Below are 22,622 nucleotides of genomic sequence, written 5' to 3'. Positions count from 1 at the left end.
TACTTTTCAGAAAAACAGCCACAAACACTGACTTTAAAACTTCCAGTTGTGAGAAATTTCACTGCAATAATTCTAGTGGCTTCCTTTCACTTAAAAAAAGGAAATTATTTCTTTCCATTTTGGATTTAACTAAAATTTATTTCTATTACTCCCCTCTAGTCCCACTGAAGTTGTGATATACACTTCTGGACTTCATAATGCTTCAACCATGGCATCATAGTGGGAGATCATCTTTTTTTGATAATATGACTTTCCAATTCCTTTTCACTAAGAAACACTACTTTCCAGAATTATGCATTTAGGAAGCAAGGAATAATTCAGATGTAATGATACCCCTAGATATCCTGAAGTCATAAGTTGTCTTTATCAATATCTGCCTTGATAATTTCATACAAGATTCTAGGATTTTAATGAAATGTTCTGTAGTACCAAGAATCATGTATTATAAGACTACATTATAGCTAGCCTGATATTTCTATTTGGAAAGTACAGTCTCATACAGAAAAATCTAATTAGTGCAGCCATTTTTTGTAAATTTGTATTGAATAACATAACTGAAATCACATTTAGTTCTTGCATTACTTGATGTGAAATGCCTTGTATTGATAGGCATTAATTCAAAAGAGAAGCATAAAGCCAGGTTTCCCAGATCCTAATGCCATTGGGACCATTCTGTGGTAATTCTAAAGTCAAGTCATTCTAAGAATGAATGTCCTTCAATTTTTTCTTTATTGTGGATGTTTTTGAGAGGTTATTGCAGTTTATTTTAAATGTAAATTCTCCTGTTCAGAGAACTGAAGTTGAAAGTTCCTTCTGTTTGGGAAAAAAACTTGTTTGGGCAATATTTCTTTTGCTTCCTTCTGCAACAGGCTGCCTGTTTTTTATTTCACATATGCAAAGAGGAAATCATTAATAAAACTACACTGGGATATTTTAAAGCAATTTGTTGTATGATTCTAGTCTTAAGTCTCTTTTACCAACTTTTTATAACATAATTACTATGTGAGTTTTTAGCTGATTTACATACTGCTTATAGTTTTATAAGACTTTAGCTATTCTGTGTCTTATGGAAAACCTTGGAAGAGTCAGTGTTGTACTTCAAATACCTTTATCAGTTTTTTTGTTTGTTTGGGATTTTTTGAGTTTTACCTCTAAACAAATAATCAAATTATTTTAGATAAAGGTTTATACTCTTCTCTTAGGAATCCAACTTAAAAGATATCTTAGTACTTCCATGTAACCCTTAACCCATTTTTTGGCCTCATCCCTCACACTTCTGCCAGAGAAAGGAAGGGCATAACTATTAGGCAATACTGTTCTTGTGTTGGATCCTGACTTCCACCAGCATCTAGAAGCTTCCTGGGCTTTGGATGTATGGAAAACCTGCAAATTTGTATCCAGTGTGAGGATAAAGTGAAAACTAGTTTCTCTCACATCAGAAAAGTCTATCACAAGCTTTTCTTCTAACAGAAATGAAAAGTGGGAGATGAGAATGCAGCATTTTGTCATATATTTGTCGTTCTCATCCAATGCATTTTTTGGAAGATGCCTACCTTGTTTACAAGTCAGGTGCATTGGTCTACCATTGGACAAATACCTTTGGTCCAGCATCTCCCACGTCTTTTGGTCCTTCTGGTCCTGCAGGGCCTGCTGGTCCTGGAGGTCCCTGGAACAGCAGAGAAATAAAGCATGGTCAGTAGTTGTCTTAAGGTACTTGTGTTTTTCAACAAAGAAGAGAATTTCTTCACATTTCTTTTTAGGGAAACCTGAAAAGACTCAGATTGGTGGAAAAAAGTACAACTCTTGACTTAACATTGTTCTCAGCTCAAGGAAAACAGTGAGAAAGCAGACATTGCTCCATGATTCATATGCTGCAAGCATTAGACAACTGAAATACCAGAGCTAACCCATCTAAATTTAGGGGTTAGGTAACCCTAACATATTTGTGTGTACTTGTGCTTGGTAGTCTATTCTCCTGAACTCCCTGCTCAATTCATCTGCCCCTTCAGCTGCCTTTCACAGTGCTGGAGGCATTCCTAGGCTCCCTTTCAGCATTCATAGGGCAGATGGCTTTGACCCACCCTGCTACCTACTTAACCACATAAATCTTGTCCATATCTGACAGTGCTTTATGAAGTTGGTCTTTCCAGCTCATGGGGCACAGAATGGCAGGGGAAAGATGTTACCATGAGACAGCACAACAGAACCTTTACATGTTACACAACATGAAATGTGTCAGGTACGAGGCATTACACCAGGAGTTTTGAGTCAATGCCGCATGTAATAATTCTGATCCCAAAGGACTTTCTCAGCATCAGTTTGAATGATAGGAAATCGGAGCTGAGTAGGAATTTAGAAGCCCTCAGTTCCCACCTCAGTGCATTTGGGAGTGCTTGGGAGGGCTGTAATTTGAAATAAAGCTGGATTAGACACATAAAGAAAATAGTGCTAGTAGAAGTTTGACATGTGGTGGTTGAAGGACGGCAACAGTATTTCCACTTTCTAGTGGAAAAGAGAGAGGCTGGTCAAACATGTCTATGTGGTTTTGAGTGACTGAAATTTAGGATGATATGTCCTTGTAATGGAACGTGCCAGCTGGAAAACTCAGATATTAATTCCTTCTGAAGCCAAACATCAGAAAAGCAGGAGGTGAAAAAAATCTTCAAATTAGAGGATTTAACTGCCCAGTATGTTAAAAAAACAGCTGAAAATCCAAGGAACCGGAACTGCAAAATTTGGTCAAGCAGATGGTATCAGAAATCTTGATCAGAGAAGAGCAAAGAAAAGGGAGGCAGAAAAATAATTAAAAATAGTGATTATATTTAAACACAAATGAGCAGCCATAAAGATTTTCATGGAATTACATGGTGTCCCTTTCATGACAATGAAATGAGAACCATTTATATCCAGCTCCAACTGCTTGTACAACTGGTACTGTATCTAGAAAAGGGCTTCATTTAAATTCGCTAGAGGATGATTAACTGCACTTAGTTAGGTAACTAAATCTAAGCAACTAAATATTGTGTTATCACATAGTAATTTTGTTGGGGTTTTTTTTTTGTTTGTTTGTTTGGTTTGGTTTTTTTGAACACAAAGTACAGAATTAAAACTCTACTTACAGCTTCACCTTTGTCACCTTTGTCAGCTTTTGGTCCTTCGGGTCCAGGTGGTCCAGGTAGTCCTGGGTGCCCCTAAACACAAAACAGGAAGTCAGAAATTGTGCCACTACCTGGACTATCACAGTATAAAGAATATTAACAAATATGTAAGGAAGCTGTTTAAAATCTTTTTGGAAACATAGAATAGCAGTCACCAGCTCTTAAAATTCATTCACAAAGTTCAGGAATTGCTATGCTTTTTTTATTGTGGTTTCAACTGAATTAATTAAAATTTTAGAAGAATAAGAATTCTTATTAGGAAGTTGTTAATTTCTGGATTTGTTGTTTCAGAGAGAAATTTCCAGAGCATTGACTTTGTATTCAGCCCATACAAAGTTAAATTTATTTTCAAAACCAAACTTTTTATCATTTTGGGGGTAAGTTTGAGCAATAAGAACTGAATTCAGAATACTGAACTATTATATGCCAGACTTAAATTATACATGCACATTTTTCACTTCCAAGTAATCACATTGGTTCTCTCATACAGGAAAGCAAAACTTCATTCTGCAAGGGAAAGTAGGAAAATAAAGAAATACAACAGTTATAAGAAAAAGAGCAGTCTAAAATGCTCTCTTATCAAGAGACAATCACTCCTTCTGTTGACTCTTCCACCAACACCCACTAAAGGTTTGTGCATCTGCAAAACCTCAATGCTTCCTTTCATGGCCAGACAAGAAGCAAATAGCAAACTTTCCCTCTTTCCTCACTACAGTGAGAGTTTTTCTGACCTTTTTTGAGAAAATTAGCTGAGCTTGAAATAGACTGTTCACAGAACCCAGAAAGAAAATATGTTGCTTTGAAGCATCTCTGAGGGTATGCTGCTGGTCTGTACTGTAGATGCTCATGTGAGAGCACCAGCAATGGGAAATCCTCATGGATGTGTGTATGTCCCACCTGCACCTCCCTCCAAGCACGGTATGGATATTGTGGCTGTACAGAGAGAGCTGCATGCCCTTCACTCCATCCCACAGAACCAAGAATTGTTGATACACTCTATGAAAGAGCGCTGCAGAGAGCTGTCAACAACTTCTTGAGTGTTGTTAATGTACATAGGTACAACATATCCTCAAGAATAATTACACACAAATATACTAATATTTCCCTGTCTACTCCACTAAAAGGAAAAAACAAGGAAAATAAAACTACAAGGGACAGAAAACTGTTGTTTCATTGTGCATTGTGCCTGTAAATTTCTACAATAATATAATACTTCATGAAATCAAGAAGAGAGACCAGTTAGCAGCTCAGACCTCAGCACCTGGTTTGTCTGAATACAATGTCCAAGTCTGGACAACAAACCAGCTTGTATTTTAGTTGGATATACAACTAAAACAAACTTCTGGCCAAAATCTCCTGTCCCATGAATGTCTCTACCATAGACACAAATAATGTATTCTTATTAACCAAGTTAGTCCTATCAGAAAAATGGAAGAGATGCTTTAAGTTACACATCATAGGTTTAGGCTAGCAGGTAGGTAAATGAAGAAAGACAAGGTAGACTCAATGTTCTGGGTAAGATGAAACCCTGAAATTACTTTAGATGAAATACGGATAGTGATCCAAGCATGCCTCATGCCTAAGTAAATTTTATATAGTAGGTCATTCCTGTATGAATCATGTCCATTCTTGAACCCAATGGGAGAGTTTCACTGAGAGACTTTAAACAGATGCTGACCGCCAGATTCAAACTGTGTCAGCTCTTGAAGATGTCTCTTCATGTCTCCTAATTTTCAAATGATGGAATTTTTGTCCACCTCTGTAAAAATTTACACAACCAGCATTCTTCTAGATCATAAATAGCTTTATAATGGAAAGTCAATTTCACCTCTTCCTGATTCTTAATATCCATAAATCTTAAACTGTGAATAAAATGAGAAATGTTTCAGAAATGTTTGATAACATTTTTATTTAACAAGAAAGGAAAACATAAATCATGGGTTCATATCTATTTTTATGTCTAATCTCACTAGAGTAAAAAAAAACCCAAACAGATGTTTTTGTTTAATCCCAGCAGGCCACTGTAAATACCAAATACATACTAACACATTCTCTTCTGTGAGAATTGGGATTTTGTCATGTGTCTGGGCTAGCTATTAGTAGCATAACCATAAATGCTATAAATCTACTTAGGTCAAATCTACGGCCAAATCATATATAAGAAACAGTTCTCCATCCAGATTATTTTGTTGGGGCTTTTTAAGCAGTCACACAAGAGGTGGCCTAGGAGCAATTCTGGGATTACTGCTTCCCACAGTTCTGTGGTGTCTGGAAGAGAAAATCACAGCGACTCCCTCTAAGTCAGTGCACTGCTAAGAGAGTAAATGCCCCTGATGCCACAGATAGTCTGCTAAATGAATTCATCTGCTTTTCCAGCCTTTCCGGGGCAGGTTCTAAAGTGTAGCAGTGTGGTAAAATGGATGGTGTTTGCTGCTACCTTCCTGAAAGCATCTTCTGAGAAAGCCACCTGGGCAAGTACAGTCACTCAATCCACACTCACACCACAGCTGGGTCAGCAGAGAAAGAGGGAAAGGGTCTCTGTGTAGAACTTCAGCAAGATTTATTGCAGAGTCACACCAAACGAGTCCAGGGACAAAAGCCAAACAAACAGGGCAGGGTCCTGGGTTAAGTATGGGGTCACAGCCAATCATTTGGAGGAACAGGGGTAGTACAAAGGGCAGGGCAAAAGGCAATGACCTATGGGGAAAGGGCAGATTAACATAACACTGCAGAGGATCATGGGAGAAGCCCCTTTCAACTCTCCCTAAGGACTGAGGCATTCTCCAAGGCAGTGGTAAATTGTTCCAGGGCAATATCCTAGAAGCTTCCTTAATACGCTCAAAGGCCTCCATACTAAAGCAGTTTTCTAAAGTAGTAATATAAAGATAGTTGCTTCTACACCCTTTCAAAACAACAACAAAAATGTATATAAAAGTAAATCTTGCATCCATGGTGATTAAAAATAAAATTAAATAGCTATTATAATCAAAACCTAACTGATTAAGGATATGACTGCACAGATAAATCATGTTCATCACTTCTTTTTATAAGAATAATAGAGTGAAGTAATTCATATATTATAGACAAAGGAAATTTGGAGTTTTCAAAAATCAGAAATAAAAGTTTCTGAATGGTTCAATGTGCTATTCAGCATCCTCTGGTAGAGGTACTGGTAGGACTGTGTCAAGCCAGGAGTAAATTCTATTACTGGTAAAATATTATCATGCAAAATCTCTTTAATTAAGTGGCTTTATTTTGAGTTACATTGTGTTAGATAGGCATACACTAATTGATTTCTGAATTTGGGTCTATTGTCTATATTTCCACAAAGTGAAGTGATGGAATTGAGCAGAATATTTTACGTGCAGACATGGGAAAAGGAAAAAAATGTTTCTGAAGAAGGTTCCAAATTTTAGTCTGGAAAAGAGATAATAAGAATGGTACCTTTCCCTGAAATACTCCCTTATCAGAAGATGCAGAAGTCTTAAAGAAAGTTGCAGCCCAGATGGCAAGTGACAGAAGTATAATATGATATAAAGTGTGTTAGAGGGAAAGAGGTGAATTTGAAGAACTGTGCTCCTGATGAAGACTTCCTATGGGAAGTTGTAGGGTGAGGTACACTGGACTAGTTATCTATACAATTTTGTGTTTCTTCTTTGTAAAGATAAGAAGTTTATTTTAAAAGTAGACATAACCTGGAATGATGAAAAAGTTGAAGAATTAGTGAATTCCTTTACTTAAAAGGTTCAAGTGGTGTCTATATTTTCACGGGATTTTTGTTATGTCTCACACTTATTTACTTTCTATCTTTCATCTAAAAACTCCTACCGTTGGTCCCATTATTGAATTTCCAGGACGTCCATCATCTCCCGGTGGTCCCTGGTATCCTGGATCCCCCTATGCAAAAAGAAACAAATTCAGAATTATATTAACTATATTCAGTTTTAACTTCAAAAGTTTTACAGAGAAGAACAAGTATTCAGTTCTTTCTTACAGAGACAATTTTTGAGCTAGGTAACATGAAACCAGTATTTCTAGAGGAAGGTTTCACTACCTTAATTCTGACCTCTTTCACACTACTGCTTCTCCCCAGCTGTGTAAAAGAGTTTGTTCTACCTTGACAAATAACTTGATGGCTTTAGTTTTCAGATGAAGGTTGAATGTCATAATTCACTTTGAGAGGCCAGATGCACCTGTGGCTCCTGCCTGCTTTTGCCCAAAAGCAGGCTGCATAACCTTGTTTCTGTCAGAGCACAAAGAGAACAGCAAGGAAATTCAAAGACAAGCGCTGAGACAGAGTATGTTTAGAAAACCTATAGATGCAATGGCATAGCTTCAAAGTTGCAAGTTCCATAGTCTGAAGTCTCAGGAAGAAACTCGAGTTTTCCACAAATATTATACAGCTCAACTCTTTGGTAACAGCTCTGTCAGTGGCTTTCCGGGAAAGCAGTCAGGCTTAGAACTCACATTCCTTATGTTAACCCTTCACGGAGCAGAATTTGGCTCCGTCTGGTGTTTAAACTTTGGAAATAGATGTTTCACTCTTCATTAAGGAACTTAGTAAGAAAAGCTAAATTTGCAATGAAACACTTGCAATTTCTCAATTAGAAGAACATGCAGTATTTTAGGAAACATTCACTAGAGAATGCAAGTAAATGCTCTAATGCTCTAAACCACTGAGCAGCTGTAACCATGACTAAGAAATATTAGAAAAAACAGCTTTGTAATGTCACTGTCCCCACATTAATAACAGCATAATGATTGTTTAGGGAAATATAACTCCACAAATGTGGATGTAGCTTAAAAGAAACAAACTCCCAATGGACACAACCATGGCTGCCCAGGAGGTAAGACCTCTAGCAATCACTAATCACCATCTCAGATACTTAGAGATGTCCCAAAAAGACCTCAGACCCCCAGAAATTACTCCAAGCTTTGAGAAACATTCTCTGCATTAGAAATTTACTGTGTCTATCTTCTCAATTGCAGACACCAGGATGTTTTAGGAACAAAATCAATAGTTATCATTGTACTTTCCACACCTGAAAGATAAAACAGACCTGTGTATCTGTTACATTATTGATCAACTGTCCAAAATATAGTAGATATTTGTTTAAATCAAAGTAGTTATGATGGAACTGAAGAGACAAAGTTTTTTTATATTTTCAAAAAATCAACTTGCATTTTATAATTACCTAAATACCAGCTTTTTCCACCAGCTACTGCCCATATAAGCCCTGCTTTAAAATTTAGTAAAGAATTCCAAAAGACTCCTACAGACTTCATTGGATTTTGGATAATGACCCATCTGCTATGAAAGTTGTATGAACTGTACTGAACAGAATAAAATCATAGGGAAAAAGACAAGGAACTCTAAAAAATTATTTTTCAGCATGAATTTATTAATGAACAACCTTGGCTCCCTTACTTGTCTATTTAAAAATGCCACAGTAACTGGGAAAATACAAAGAAAGGAGACTGATTTAATGAAACTTGTCCTCATACAAGTTGTGCCTTTTAGCATGTCACCTGTATTCTCCTCACATAAAGTTTGTCACATTATTATGGCTTGAAACCAATATAGGAGATATGGGCACCTCACAATCTTCTTTTTTTCTTCTACGTGGTTATATTTTTACCCTAGGTATACCCTGAGCATTTTGCATTTTTGTCTTTTTTTCTCCTCCATGCACAAGCAAGTTCAAAACACATAATATCTCTCTGTGATGTCCTATTGCCAGACTGTATATGTCAGATATATTGTATATGCCATACCCTCCTGTACTTGTGGGGTGGGGCACATATATTTTTAAGGAAGAAGAAAAATGGGGATGATATTGCTTCAGAACAATACGATATGCATTAGTGATTCCCTGACTCTAACAACTAACACCAAAAGTGAAAAATATCAACTCAAGTTGAAGCTACCTGACATATTATAAAAATAATTATTTAAGTAACAAGAGTACTTTATTATTTAAATATCACTGAATTTTATAACAGGAATAATTTAAGTAACAAAAGTGCTTTATTATTTAAATATCACTGAATTTTCAAATATTTTTAAAACCTTCAAATTTAGGGTTTTTTTGCTGAATCCACCTATTTTACTCAGCAGGACAAGTCCCTGATATTTTAAGTACATTTTTCCCATAGAGAAAATGAGATGGATGAAGCCCTAGCTATCTTGTACATGACATTTCAAGTAGGACATATAGGTCAGCTGTTCATTTGGAAGTGACATACAAACACTCATCTCAAAAAAAAAAGAGCATATAACACCCTAGAACTATACATAAACATATTCTGGCAGGATTTTAATGCTAAATTTTAAGAAGCAAAAAGCATGGCAAATTTGGAAAAAAAATCCAACTTCAAACTAATTAATTTCACAGGAGGGACCCAACCAAAACAGAAATCTAATAAGTTTTTGGGTTTTTTAAACAAATGGCTTCAGGAGCAAGTCATTATGTACCAAGTTCAGCACGCTATTAAAGGTCCTGGCCCTCTAACACTGACTGTTAATTTTTAATACTTTTTAGTCCTTAGTTCTGAAATTCAGTATTCTTGTTCCTACAACAAGTAATTTTAAGTTCCTTAAACCAGATTCTTTTAAGTTTGACAAAAATGTACTCTAGAAATTTCCAATCTCTGGTCTCTAGAAAATACGTATCAGATAGTCACCTTTGGTCCAGGAGGTCCCCAAACAGATGATCCAGGTACACCAGGGGGTCCTGTTTCTCCACGATCACCCTGTTACAAAATGGTATAATGTAGACTTAAACAGAGAGTTTGACTTTCTGAACTAAAAGTAGCTACAATATAGATCTACCTGCAAAATAAGCAATAATGTAAAAAATACTTAAATCAACATATTGTCCTCATGAAAGCTGGTCTAAATTTAATGTTTTAAATAACTATTGGTTGAACTGTATATTTGAATTTTTTTAGTTTTAATTTTTTTGTCTGGCTCACAATCCAACAGAATAACAAGAACACATATTATTTCAATTTCCTTATAATTCATTCAGAGCAACACTTACAAAATATTATAACAGAAAGTCAATGATTCAAAGTAAAAATTTTGGAAATACTCATGATTAGAATCACTTGGACAACTTTAGTTTAGCTTATTAATGCTCATGCTTAACTATTTACATATATTTATATATATTATATCTTTAACTATTATATCTTTAACTATTCTTTTTCTCCTTGATACCACTGTGTCATTTAGGATAGATGATGGAAATATTTCTGCTTTCCCTTTGTTCTGTTAAGTCTATAAGCATCAGATGCTTGAGAAATTTTTACACTGCATAAGCTTCATAGCTTTTTAAATAAAATACAAAGAGAAGCATTACCACAGAAGAACAAGCTTACTTTTGGTCCAGCTGGGCCTGTTGGTCCTGTTGGACCAATCATTCCTTCGGATCCTTTTTCTCCAGGGTCACCCTGAAGAAAACAAACTTTTTTTCAGTCACAGCAAAGATTCATTCACAGCTGCATCTACAGAAATAGCCCAAACCACAACAAAAATTATTAACCCATAGAGATGTTTAGATGTTCCACTACAAAGGAGATCCTGCTCACTTCTAGAATGTGACCCAAATGTCCCAAATTATATGAAATGGGAGATAAAAGTTGTCTCTCTACTAATACATCTTTCCAGACTTTTAATTTCATATTAAGATATCTAACTATTCTCCTAATTTCTCTAAGTTTCTCTCTCTCTATCAACACACTAAGCTAATCTGTCACTTCTGAACTTTAATGAAAATTTTGTACTGAATTTTTAGGAAATTTCTACTCCCTATTAACTTTAGTCTTTGTGTTTAGGGTCTGATTTTGCTGCACTTGTTCAGGCTACACTACACATTGCTCTCTCTCTTCAATCCTTTTAAATCATCAGCTAAAATAGAATTGATACTTACGATATAATGAATGAAAAAGTAGGTCAGAATCCAAACTCTTACAAAAGTCTGTAGTATTTCCTCAGCATGCACATCAAGTCATACCTTTTGACCTAAAAGTCCTTTGCCAGGGGGTCCTTCTGGGCCTCTTGGACCTTCTTCTCCCTTTTCCCCCTAACAGAGATTAAATTATTAATTACTTTTCACATAGTTAATTTTACTGATAAAGTTATGAGAAACAATGCTTGCATAAATACTTTCCCCAAAAATGTCAGTAAATATCTGGTTAATTCTTTTCCTACAAAGACTAAAGTATTCTGTCTCTTAAAGTCTTGCAACCTCCTACATTCATAGTCCTTATTTTCACAGACATTTGTAATAGTGCCATTTGCAACTACCTCAATCTTTTGTAGCAAGGATTCCATGCATATACTTAGAAGAGGAAGAGAAATGCTTGCAAACTTAACAGAAAATGTCTTGATGGACCAATTCTGAGAAGTAATTTTAGACCAATCTATAGCCAGTGGCCAATCCAGGCCGAAAATATTTGCCAGGAACATTACATTAAATAACTCAAAAATAGCCCACACAAAACATTCTCTTAAGGAACATAACCTACAAAATATTTATGCATAATACAAGCCAGATTAGTATATAGGGATACCTATAGGTAATTTAGAGAGTGAAAGGTAGATTAAAATGAGGTTAAAATCCATTTCTGATTTGAACTGTTGATGAAAGTGATATTACAGAGCCTGTTGTTGATAAGCATCAGTCTGGATCCCACTGTGGTGAGACACTGTCACACCTGCAAATAACTGCTGTAATATCACCATGCTACTTACTGCAGGCATCCAGCTGTTCTGTGCACTGCCCTGAATACCCAGGGTAGCTGCTCAGTTCTACTATTTTAACCTCCAATGGCTTGCAACAGGAAAGGTGACAACAGAATTAATCATCAGAGTAAAGACAATATGCAAGAGAAAACACCAAAAACCCAGCATGATCATCTGTAACTTTAACCCAACATTTACTCTTAATGCTGATGCACTTCTGATACACTGGAATCTTACTTTTTGAGCAGGGGATGATAAAAATTTTTAAAATATAATTAAGTAGCAACAGAAATGCCACATATTTTCTCACAGAGGAAGGCTTACCACTTCAGGCTGGAGCTTGTCTGACTGCACTTTTGGGTGACAAAAACGTGACGTTGCATTCTTAATAGTAATATTTATTACTATTCAAATATTTTCTAATTTACTATTATTATTCAAATATTTTCTGATTTAAAGCCCACAGTCAAAAATGCTGATTTGCTTACTCCAAATTATGTTTAGTTTATCAATTCTACATGTCAGCCAGCTGCTACCCTCTTGTAAGAGCTGCACAGTAGCTGTCTGGAGGCAGCTGGATTCTCAGCAGCAGTTAAAAATGCAAAGCACTGACTTTTGCTTACTCAGCGGTTCATTCATTGTGGAAAGAGTACAATTAAAAGCTTTCACTTAATTTGCTCTAAATTTACTATTTTCGGCACTCTGCTTTGCACCCCTCTAAATTACTGTCCGCCATTTTGAAATTTATGCTTCTTTTCCCAAATGTGGTGGAGTTTCTCCTAGATCCTCAGAGTTTCCCTTGAGAACAAACAGCCCTGGGTTCAGCTGTTTGTGCAGGGTCCTGCACCACAGATGGTAAGTTGCTGCCACAGCTCAGCACCCTGTGAGATGCCCTAAGTCCCACTGATGCAGCATTACTCCTCAGAGTCAGGAAAGGCCCGAAGAGGCCACCAGGAACAGGCTACAGACGTGAGCTACCTTCTTTCCAAGGAGATTGTGACATGTGACAGTAGTCAACTGCTCACAAAAGCCAGGGCTGCTGGCTCAAATGCAGCTCATTTGCTCATTCAGGTGGTAACCACTGTTAGTAGAGTCTGTTGGACACATCTCACCCAGTTCCCTATCCCTGGCAAAAGTATTGGCATACGCTTTCCTCAAGGGTGAACTCCACTGCACTGCTCTTCCTTCATCACTCTTTTTGTACACCTTTTACATGTGGTAAAATATATTTCCTTACCTTTTTCCCTGGCAACCCTTTCTCTCCCTTCACCCCCTTCTCTCCTGGGGTTCCTGGAAGACCTGTAGCTCCCTTAAAGAAGGAAAAATTGTTACATCTGCCTATTTAAAAAAATCATTTTTTTGTAAAATGGATTTGACAGTTTGTGAAAATATTAATTAAAGATAAATAATATTTTTCCTCAAATAAAGGTTGTTATTTCCAGTAAGTTAAATACTATATAGAGACACTAATTTTTAATACCCATAAAGTAAGTATTTGAAATTTCTCTCCAAGTTCCCCACCTATTTCATAAATCTTGGACTTGTATTAAATAAATTTGTATTTATTCAGTGAATAAAACCATGACTGAGTGCTGTTTGTTAGTCTGTGCACAATAACAATGTTATATGAATATAATTTACTTGCTAAGTCAAACATCTGGGACTTAAAGGATGATCAACCAAAAATGTCCAATAATTGACTGGACACTAACCCCTCATCATTTGCACAAACTGACCAAGGCATTACTTTTAACATTTACCAGAAAAAGTTGAAAGAATTTATAAGAAGCAGTCCTGCCAAGCATTGCTTTCATGATCCAAGAAAAAATCATTAAAAATAAGATGTCTGTGCCACCTTACCTGATTTTGGAAGCCCTACTTAAGTCACAAAAGATATGGTTAACAGTCTTCAAAATGGCATCTGAAGCCTAAGCTTTAAGTTTTTTACATCTCTTCCAACACACAGACGGTAACACTGACAACCCTGTTGTCACACAGACTGGGTTTATTTTCCCATCAGAAAAAACAGGGGGACAGAGTTAGCAATCTTTCTAACAGGCCCTGGAAAGACCCCACTAGTTTAGAAAAGATTAGGGGAAAACTTTGTTCCAGTTATGGTAGTGGCAATGCTTTTACGACCCTCACTGAAATTCCTTCTTATTTTAACCACAGTTCATTTATACCAAAAAATCTTCTACTTGGTTTATCAGCTATTAGTGGAAGAATTAAAAGACCATATAAAGAACAATTAAAAATAAAAGCAGGCTCACTTTAAGTCCTGATGAGCTAATTCCTGGAAGACCTGGTTCTCCTTTTTGTCCAGCTGTACCTGGTTCACCCTAGCAACAAAAAGTCTTTAGTTTAACAGAGAAACACAGTTTGGCTTCTTTGACTTTTGCACAATTTAATTAGCTGCTTACACAGAGAGGAGGATATGATGACATTCTACAATTCTATGATCCTAAGTGGTCAAGATTTCAACTGGAAAAGCATGTTCTTTAAAATCCCCTGTAACTTGTAGGACTGCATCTATTTTATTTAACCCTGCAGTGGGCAGAAAGTCGAAGTGAATCATTCCAACTTTATTCCTTATGCTTCAATGCATTTTTTTTACTTTACAGGACTGCCTCAAAACCTCTTTGGTCCCTGAATGAAAAATGAGTCCAAATAAAGAAAAATCAGAGGTCCTGCTTAAGAGAAAGTTTTAGCCTCCTAATTATTTCCTCCTGTAGTTCTAAAACAGTTAAAGAGATAAGAATTCAATTTTTTAATTTTGCTTTATCACCTGAAGTGAACTGGCCTACCACATAACATGTTTCCCAGATACCTATTTTTCTCTACATTAATATTAAATATTGCTGCTTTAACTGCTGCTTACATGCCAAAATTACACCCAGAATAAAATTACTGGTTTTCTCATGCTTTTTCTACACTGACTAACATCTTTCCTTCAAAAATCAAGGTGATTATTAACAACACTTCTGATTTACAGTTCGTCAGTTTGTTCCATTTGGTCTTGTCATATTTCAGCAACTCCTCTTTCCTCATCTGACAGTGTTCACCTGACACTTTACCACTAGAGGCCTGGACTTTGACAGCAATAATTGTTTTACTCACTTCTGTGTTCTCTTCCAGCTTTCCCTCCTTCTGCAGTGCAGGGTCAGCTAAGTACACTTTATTTCTTTTTTCTGTCCTAGTCTTTCTGTCTTTGGTTTTCGTTCTTTCTCATGATGACCATGGAAGGTTGAAAGCCAGGCTGAAGATGTAGCCTGAAGTTTCAAAACCATCACTGAACTAAAGCTAAACTGTTTGGTAAAGTGATTTACTTGAACACAGCATATATGTGGCACCAAACTCATTGGACACAAAGATGCCTGAAATACCCTCTTCTTAAAAATATGTATTCCTTTAGAAACAGAAGTTCATATTCCCAAAGGCTAAGGGCTAATTCTAAGCAGGTAGAAACCATATATTCCATTTGGGGAAGATCTTGATAACATGGATGGCTTTCTAAGATTCAAAAGGAATTATTATCTCCTATAAAGTTACATTTTCTTCTCATCAAACACATTTTTGAAAAGCCTGGAAAAGATACTTAGCGTTTTGTGACAGCGCTGCTTTTAAAAAACAATGTCTGAACCATCACCTTTGGTCCTGGCCAACCAGAACCTCGAGAGCCTTTTGCCCCAGGGTTTCCTGGTGGACCCTGTGCACCCTATAAAGCAAAATAAGTGAGTTTTAGTGCATCATACTCTTCCACATCTGAAAATCACCGCATGTCCATCTTTCAGTTAATAACAATTTTATCTTACCTTTATATGAAATCTTCCTTCCAAAATTAACAGAATCCAGATCTTTTGGAATGTTTCAGTTTATCCAACTGCTGAAGGGTGTGTTCAAGTCTCAAAGGCCTTGACATTCAGAATTGGTAGGTACTTAGCCTTGTAAAATTCTTATGTATAATATATCACTGCCAGAGCAATGCCATCTGATTTACCTCCTATGCAAATTATTATGCAGATTAGACCAAGTTTACATTTGCTTGATTCTAAGACCATTCAAATCAGTCAAAATCAGTTGTATTTACAAGCTTTGCTTAAAAACTAATTTGATACATTTGAAAATGAAAAATCACTATGAGATTTTTAATGTCTTTACATTAAAATTAGAGCTCTGATAAAATATGAAATGAAAACTTTATGCAAATCCTCATTACATGTCCAAAATGTAGACTTACCTGCCTTCCTTGATGGCTTGGTCCTGGTGGTCCTGGTGGGCCCTGTGGTCCCACCTGGCCTTGGTCACCCTACAGAAAAGGTATTCCCAAAAAATAAATTCCAATAGTCCATGGTATCTGATTAGTATATTTAAACTAAACACAGAGTAGCAGGCCTCAAGCTGTATTATCATGAAGTCTGCTGCTTCTATGTGAATTAAAGGGAACTCTGGATCTCTGCCTATGAAAACTGATCTAACAAAAACAATGCCCCTTCTTCCCTACAAACTCTATCTTGTTTTATAACATTAGATGATCACACCTGTAATTTTATTAGAAGGATCCATAGCTCATCTTTACATACTGAAATCGATTTTAAAAATTTTCTTGTACAGAAATATAGACAGCTTCTTGCACAACACTCAGAAGAAAAACTCACAAATGTAAACACAGGAGCTGCAGAGTATATCAAAAACCTAAAAATATCAGTGTTTCTTTGCCTGTTCCAGGCCCATTAGATTAGAAGACTCAGGGATTTTTGCATTTTAAAATATTTATTTAAAAATTAAAAGATTTTAACTAGGATATTTCTGAAATTATTTTAGGAGAAAAAAATAGCACATTTCTTCCCTCATACTCCCAGCTGCATAGAATACAGTCGTTAATGCTCTAAGTTAACATTAATAGTCTCAGCTACTTGCATTGATGGAGCTGCATGGCACAGTGTCACATAGCTGCTCAAATTCAGGTAAAATATACCTTTGTATAGTTGTGATATTGAAAAAATTAATCTTAATTTAACTATAAATATAATTGATTATAGATACAATTATAAATATACTCTATGCCTCACCTTGTCACCTTTGACTTGGTCACCTTTTGGTCCAGGAGGACCACGGGCACCGTCAGAGCCTTTTTCACCCTAGAAATTGATGAGAGTTTTAAAATTTGTATTTAGAAACTTATAAAGAACACTGTCTTAGACAAACTGGTCATCACAATGTGGATAATGAGGAAAAAATGTATTCCTTTACAAACAAACTAGAAAAATAATCAATGGAATTACAAAATTAGAGAAAAGAAATTGGCTACAATTCATAACATACTTCATCTGCACTTGTGTTTTTGAACATATGACTTCAAAAGGAGAAAATTAAATACTAGGAGGAAGAAAGTTACATTTTGAAAACATGACAATATGCTCACTAGTCAAAGAGATCAGTTCAGAACTGAGTGCAAGGACATGACTGATGCCTTTTCCATAAAAGGAAGAAAAATCTCAGCTTAGTAATTCAAGGCTCTAGAGAATCTTGAAGCCACTAAGACAGAGGGAGATATTTTGATGGGAAGATCAGTTACGATTTATTCATAATTTTTGTATTGTTTGTACATATTTTTTAAGAAGTTGACATGTATTAACCTAGCAAATGCCCTAAATGAGATAACTGTCCACAGAGACTCATACAACTCATCTTTCAGTCTCCCAAAATGGTAAGGCAAAATGAAAGCAGTTGCTGAATATCTTCTTCCAATACAGAACATAAATAGCTCAGTAGTTTTCTGGAAGACAGTTTGTCTCACTAATGCTATCAAAAGAAATTCTCTTATTAAACACATAAATAAGAGAATCATTAACTTACTACTGGTAGAGGGGACTGTACAATTTTTTTTGTAATTACCTGGATAGAATTTCTGAAATCAGTGGGATATTCTGGGAGTACAGTGATTCAGAAATCCAAGATCCATCATCCAGAGTTTTATACCAATGAAACTATCAATGGCCTTAAATATCTTAGACACTACTTCAAATTTGGTCCACAATGTTAAAGAAAGTAATTTCCATAAAACTACCTTATCTCCTTGAATGCCCTGTCCTGTCGAACCTTTTTCACCTGGTGAACCAGGAGGGCCAGGTGGTCCCTGAAAGAAAAGCAAATATATATTCAAACTATACCAGCAGTTCAATTTTCTATAGAAAATTTATGTAATTTGCTAGTACAGGATTTTGCAAAACTTATGAGACTGGTAAGTAAAAATACTTCCACAATATCTGACTGAGCCCTAGCAATTAAAATGAACTGTAGCAACCATTAATTGGGTCATTTGGAATGGAATAAGGCAATGCTAAATTCATATGAGTTACATAATTAATGTCCAAAGACTGTACTCTTACAACTCAAATGAATCTGCAGATTTATTTATAAAAGGATTAGTATTACAGTGAAATGTATTCCCTATAATTTCACATAATTTCATTATTTTCACAATGAAAATCATCAATTTGAACATATTTATTGTACATAATGACAGGTTATATAGGTCACACTAGAGAATGTTAATTTTGATTTAAACAAATACAGAAATAAGTATTTTTCTAACACTTTCTGTCCTCTTGCAAAAGTCAGCTAACTATTTTAAAGCTAGTAAGTATTTTTTAAGGATGATCTTGATTAAACAAAAAGTTTCCGCATATTTTTGTGAGAAAAATAGTTTTTCACAAATGAAACTTTCAAAAATTCTACAATTAATCTAACACCCATCTATATTTGTGGCTTCATATGAACAAGAAAACCATACATTTTATACATTTCAGGAAGAAAAAGCAGCCACTGAGCATTAAATCAAGAGCTTGCCAAAGTTCTGTAATTCAGAAAATAAAGACATAATTAAAAGCATGTAATTTGGGTCCTTGTTCTTGATGGGATCCAAATTACACATAAGAGTTGAGGGATGTTTCATCTCTTTTACGTTCATCTTCTTAAAATTTTAATGTAGACAATTTTTAAAGATTATCATCAACTTAAACAAGCAGGAATACATATTTTTTATATATATACACACACACATACATATATTTAAAAAATTATTTTCCCAAAACTGACTTGGATGTGGTTTTATTCTCCTGCTTGGACAAGCCACATGCAGCTACTGATGTACTGGGCTGGAATAGCTTGTGATGCTCCAGACTAGGTACAAAGTAGTCATGGAATCAGTATCCTATACAACTACTGACAATCAATTACATTCACTAAGACTTATTTTGTTGCATTTAAATTCTCAATGCATATATCACTGACTTACAGGTAATCCTGGCTCACCAATTCCAGGAGGTCCTCGCAATCCAATTCTACCTTCTCGACCTTCTGCATCCTTGTGAAAAAAAAATTAGAAAGTTCAGTCCTAATTCAACTTGGTACTTTTGAAGAGCATAACATTTATATATAGGTGATTTAATGGCATCACCACAAAGGCTTGAAATCTAATGTGCAACTTCTCCAAAAGGAAAAAAAACCCATATATGATATTTTAGAAACATTTGAAAGTACCTTTCTATTAATACTTGAAACACTGGATTGCATTCCAGCACTCAAGCCATAGGGGTAACTGCTCAAAATTGCAAAGCCTAAGAGATGACAAGGATCAGTTAACTCAGACTAAATTTGGCTGCAGCACCAAAGCAGGAATGCTCAGGTGCGAGGGATGCTCACTGTAGCCTCTATCTAGGCTTGAATTGAATTGAATTGAAGCCTGCTTCAGTGGAATATGGGATTGCATGGGAACTCCAGGAGCTGTACAGTTTCTGCCTCTTCTACTTACAAGGCATCATAATCTTCACAATTTCTCCAGTTTACTGAGGACTGGGTGCTTCAAGGATAAGGGCACAGAGGATTTTTATCTTTCTACAAAGCAGTAAAGAGACAGGGGGTGATATTTCTTCTCCAAGAAATAGAGTGAAGTCTAGTTCTGCCCAATTTACATTTCTTGTCTAACTCTGAGATGCAGGTCTCTGACAAAATTCTTGTAAACTAAGGAGTCATGTTTCCTATGCAGATGCTTTTGTAGTTTTCCACTAGAAGATCTGGTTGGCCAGCATAGGCAGGCATGACTTTTCCAAGGCTGGATTCCACCTTCTAGCATGCAGTAAAATAAGATGGAGGAATGAAATGCTGCATGAGAGAATCTTGTAAGAATATCTGTTCCCTAGTGAATGACAAGGCAAATCTCTCACTTGGCCATATATCACACTGACTGAAATGCATTTCTATACCTTGAAGTGTGGTTTACTCATTAGTGCAAGCATCTGCTAGTGCTTGAAAATTATCTTGCACTCATTTTTTTTAATTACGCCTCATTTAAATGGCATTGTTTATTACTTCTATCAGTAGGATCATCATAGAAGTCAAGAGTTGCTGGAAAAGCAGGTCCATTATCTCTATCCTATGTGAATAAAAAAACATGTCACTCCGTTTTACATTTAGGTGATAAAAGCTCAACTTTGATAAAACTGTAGATGAGAAATTTCATTTAAAAAAATGACTACCCATAGCTATCACTTTAACAAACATATTTCTGAGTTACCTTGGGTCCTGGCTCTCCAATGCCAGAGGGTCCTGCAGGACCATAAGGACCTGGAGGGCCTTGTTCTCCCTAAAGAGAAAAAATGGAAAGAAACTATTCGTATGAATAGAAGTTTAAGCAAATTCTGACAGAGTGTCTTTCCAAAGCCTCATTTAGGGCTAGGGAAATACATTTTTCAAGTAAAAAAACCAAATAAACAAAACAAAACAATCTAAACCTGTCTTGAAGAAATATGTTTAGATTAGAAGCAGGGCCAATATCCTGGTCATATGAGATATAACAATTTTATAAACCACTCTTCCATATGCATCACGAAATATTTAAAAAATAATTTTTCTTGGTCCTTTTTTTGGTCCTGACTTCATCCAGTATTTTAGTACTTCCACAGACTTTTCTTGATAGAAACACAGGTATTTGGAAATGAAGAAGTGCTTAAGCTTCCAACATTGCACTCAAGGTTCTTGCCTCTACAACAAATGCACACACAGCATGACTGTTGTTCCTACTGCTATCTTCGACTGCAGCTCCTTCCTCTCATTTTCTCTTCAGTATACTGTGTTCCTAACAAAGCCAACACAGCCGCATAGTTACTTTTTGTTTTTACCAAAACGTGTTTGTTTTGTAGGAAGGTGTTAACTTTTGGAATTGGAACTTTTATTTACTTATAAATGTTATATGCTGAGTTCTGCAACCTTTCAATAACAATTTTGCACTTAAGAAGTCAATAGAAGTGTAAAAAATTACATTTCCTCACAAAATCAATCCTTTTTTAATCAGCCAAAGAATGAAGCTAAGATGCAGAAATGGAAAGATACAGCAGAGGTAAATATACAGTTTATTCTTGAAGCTGAATTTCTGATAACTATGCACTTGTAGTGCTATTGCTGCAGCTTTAGATCTAGAATAACATGGAACTTGATGTCCAGACTGAAATTCATTCCACTACAGAACAGTATAATAATTTGGAAATATCTAGGAAATTTAAAACTTATTCAAAATGCAAGATTTGCTGGCACATGTTCATAATCTAATAAATCAGTACAGCACCAGAAGTTATGTTTTAAAAGGCACAAACAAAACTGCTATCATTCAGTGGAATGGCATATCTCTACATGGGACACTGATAGGGTATTAACAACATTGATATGCAAAAATACAGAACATAGCTAAAAAGTTTGACTGTCTTCCTAGATAGAACTTATTGTTTGGGTTTCCTAATAATATTTTCATGAAACCTTTGGACCAGAGTCACAATTCAGTTCATTTGTATACAGATTATCATAAATAATGCAATTTTTACTGATATAAAGCCAATTGAAAATTTACCAGTTTTCCTCATACCTGTGCTTTTCCTGATGTGTTCATTAGAAACTGATCAAGCAACAACAAAAATTCCTCAAACAACCCATCTTCTATGCTTCCTACAGCCTGGTGCCTGTGAAGTTTTGACTTTTAGCCTATAGGCTTCCTTGCCTCAGCACCAACTGTGGCTTCAGTACCTTTCCACTTGACAAGCCACATTAAAAGGTTCAGCCCCGTGCAGCTTCAGGGCCTGAAGACAGTTTGGGATGGACAGGGATGGATATACCCACTGCAAGAGGTGCCAGAGAGAGAGAGGAACAGGCACAGGCTGCTGCAAGGCAAGGCAGTATGCTAAGCATTAGCTGCTCCAATTCACAATCCTTGCTTCTTCAATGGGGAAGGCAGGCTGAAATTTCTGTTGTGCCAGGATATATGAATCCAGAATGAATCCAAAAAATATGTGAAGTTGAAAATATATTTTAAAAAATATCCAACAGGTAAAAAAAAATTTCAGCTGTACACAGCACCACTATGCCCTGGGCATGGCAAATGCCACTCAGCACATTGCCTTCAGCTGATAAAACAAAACCTCTGAAATGGTTTAGGAACTTGTTGCATGCTGAAAAATGGTGTCTGATAAATACAGGCTCACATCTCAGCTGAAACAATAAGCTAACACCCTTTATTGTGCTTGGAAAGTGCTCTCCAATTTTTTTTTCTGTCACCCAAAAGGACATTGCATTTCCTGTCTGTGTTGACAGCCCCTGACAGAATTTCCCAAGGACAGTAACTCTGAGGGATGCTTCCTATCACAAATAATTCACTTCTTTGCAAGTTC

At 36.0% G+C, this 22,622-nt stretch overlaps 1 protein-coding gene across 1 annotated transcript in view; it reads right to left on the bottom strand.

Annotated features, from left to right (window-relative positions):
• Window positions 1–22,622, bottom strand: part of COL28A1 (collagen type XXVIII alpha 1 chain) — a 57,796-nt gene that overhangs the window by 19,940 nt on the left and 15,234 nt on the right. Inside the window, 14 exon segments of the mRNA XM_005431688.2 lie at window positions 1,598–1,666; window positions 3,120–3,191; window positions 6,987–7,055; window positions 9,843–9,911; window positions 10,542–10,613; window positions 11,177–11,245; window positions 13,145–13,216; window positions 14,178–14,246; window positions 15,554–15,622; window positions 16,145–16,213; window positions 16,977–17,045; window positions 17,975–18,043; window positions 19,205–19,273; window positions 20,483–20,551. Coding sequence (XP_005431745.1) covers window positions 1,598–1,666; window positions 3,120–3,191; window positions 6,987–7,055; window positions 9,843–9,911; window positions 10,542–10,613; window positions 11,177–11,245; window positions 13,145–13,216; window positions 14,178–14,246; window positions 15,554–15,622; window positions 16,145–16,213; window positions 16,977–17,045; window positions 17,975–18,043; window positions 19,205–19,273; window positions 20,483–20,551 — 975 coding nt within the window.

The sequence above is a fragment of the Geospiza fortis genome, unplaced genomic scaffold (assembly GCF_000277835.1).
Source record: "Geospiza fortis unplaced genomic scaffold, GeoFor_1.0 scaffold138, whole genome shotgun sequence".
NCBI lineage: Eukaryota > Metazoa > Chordata > Aves > Passeriformes > Thraupidae > Geospiza > Geospiza fortis.
Note: the sequence above shows the minus strand (reverse complement) of the source record. Positions and strands in the feature narration are given on the sequence as shown.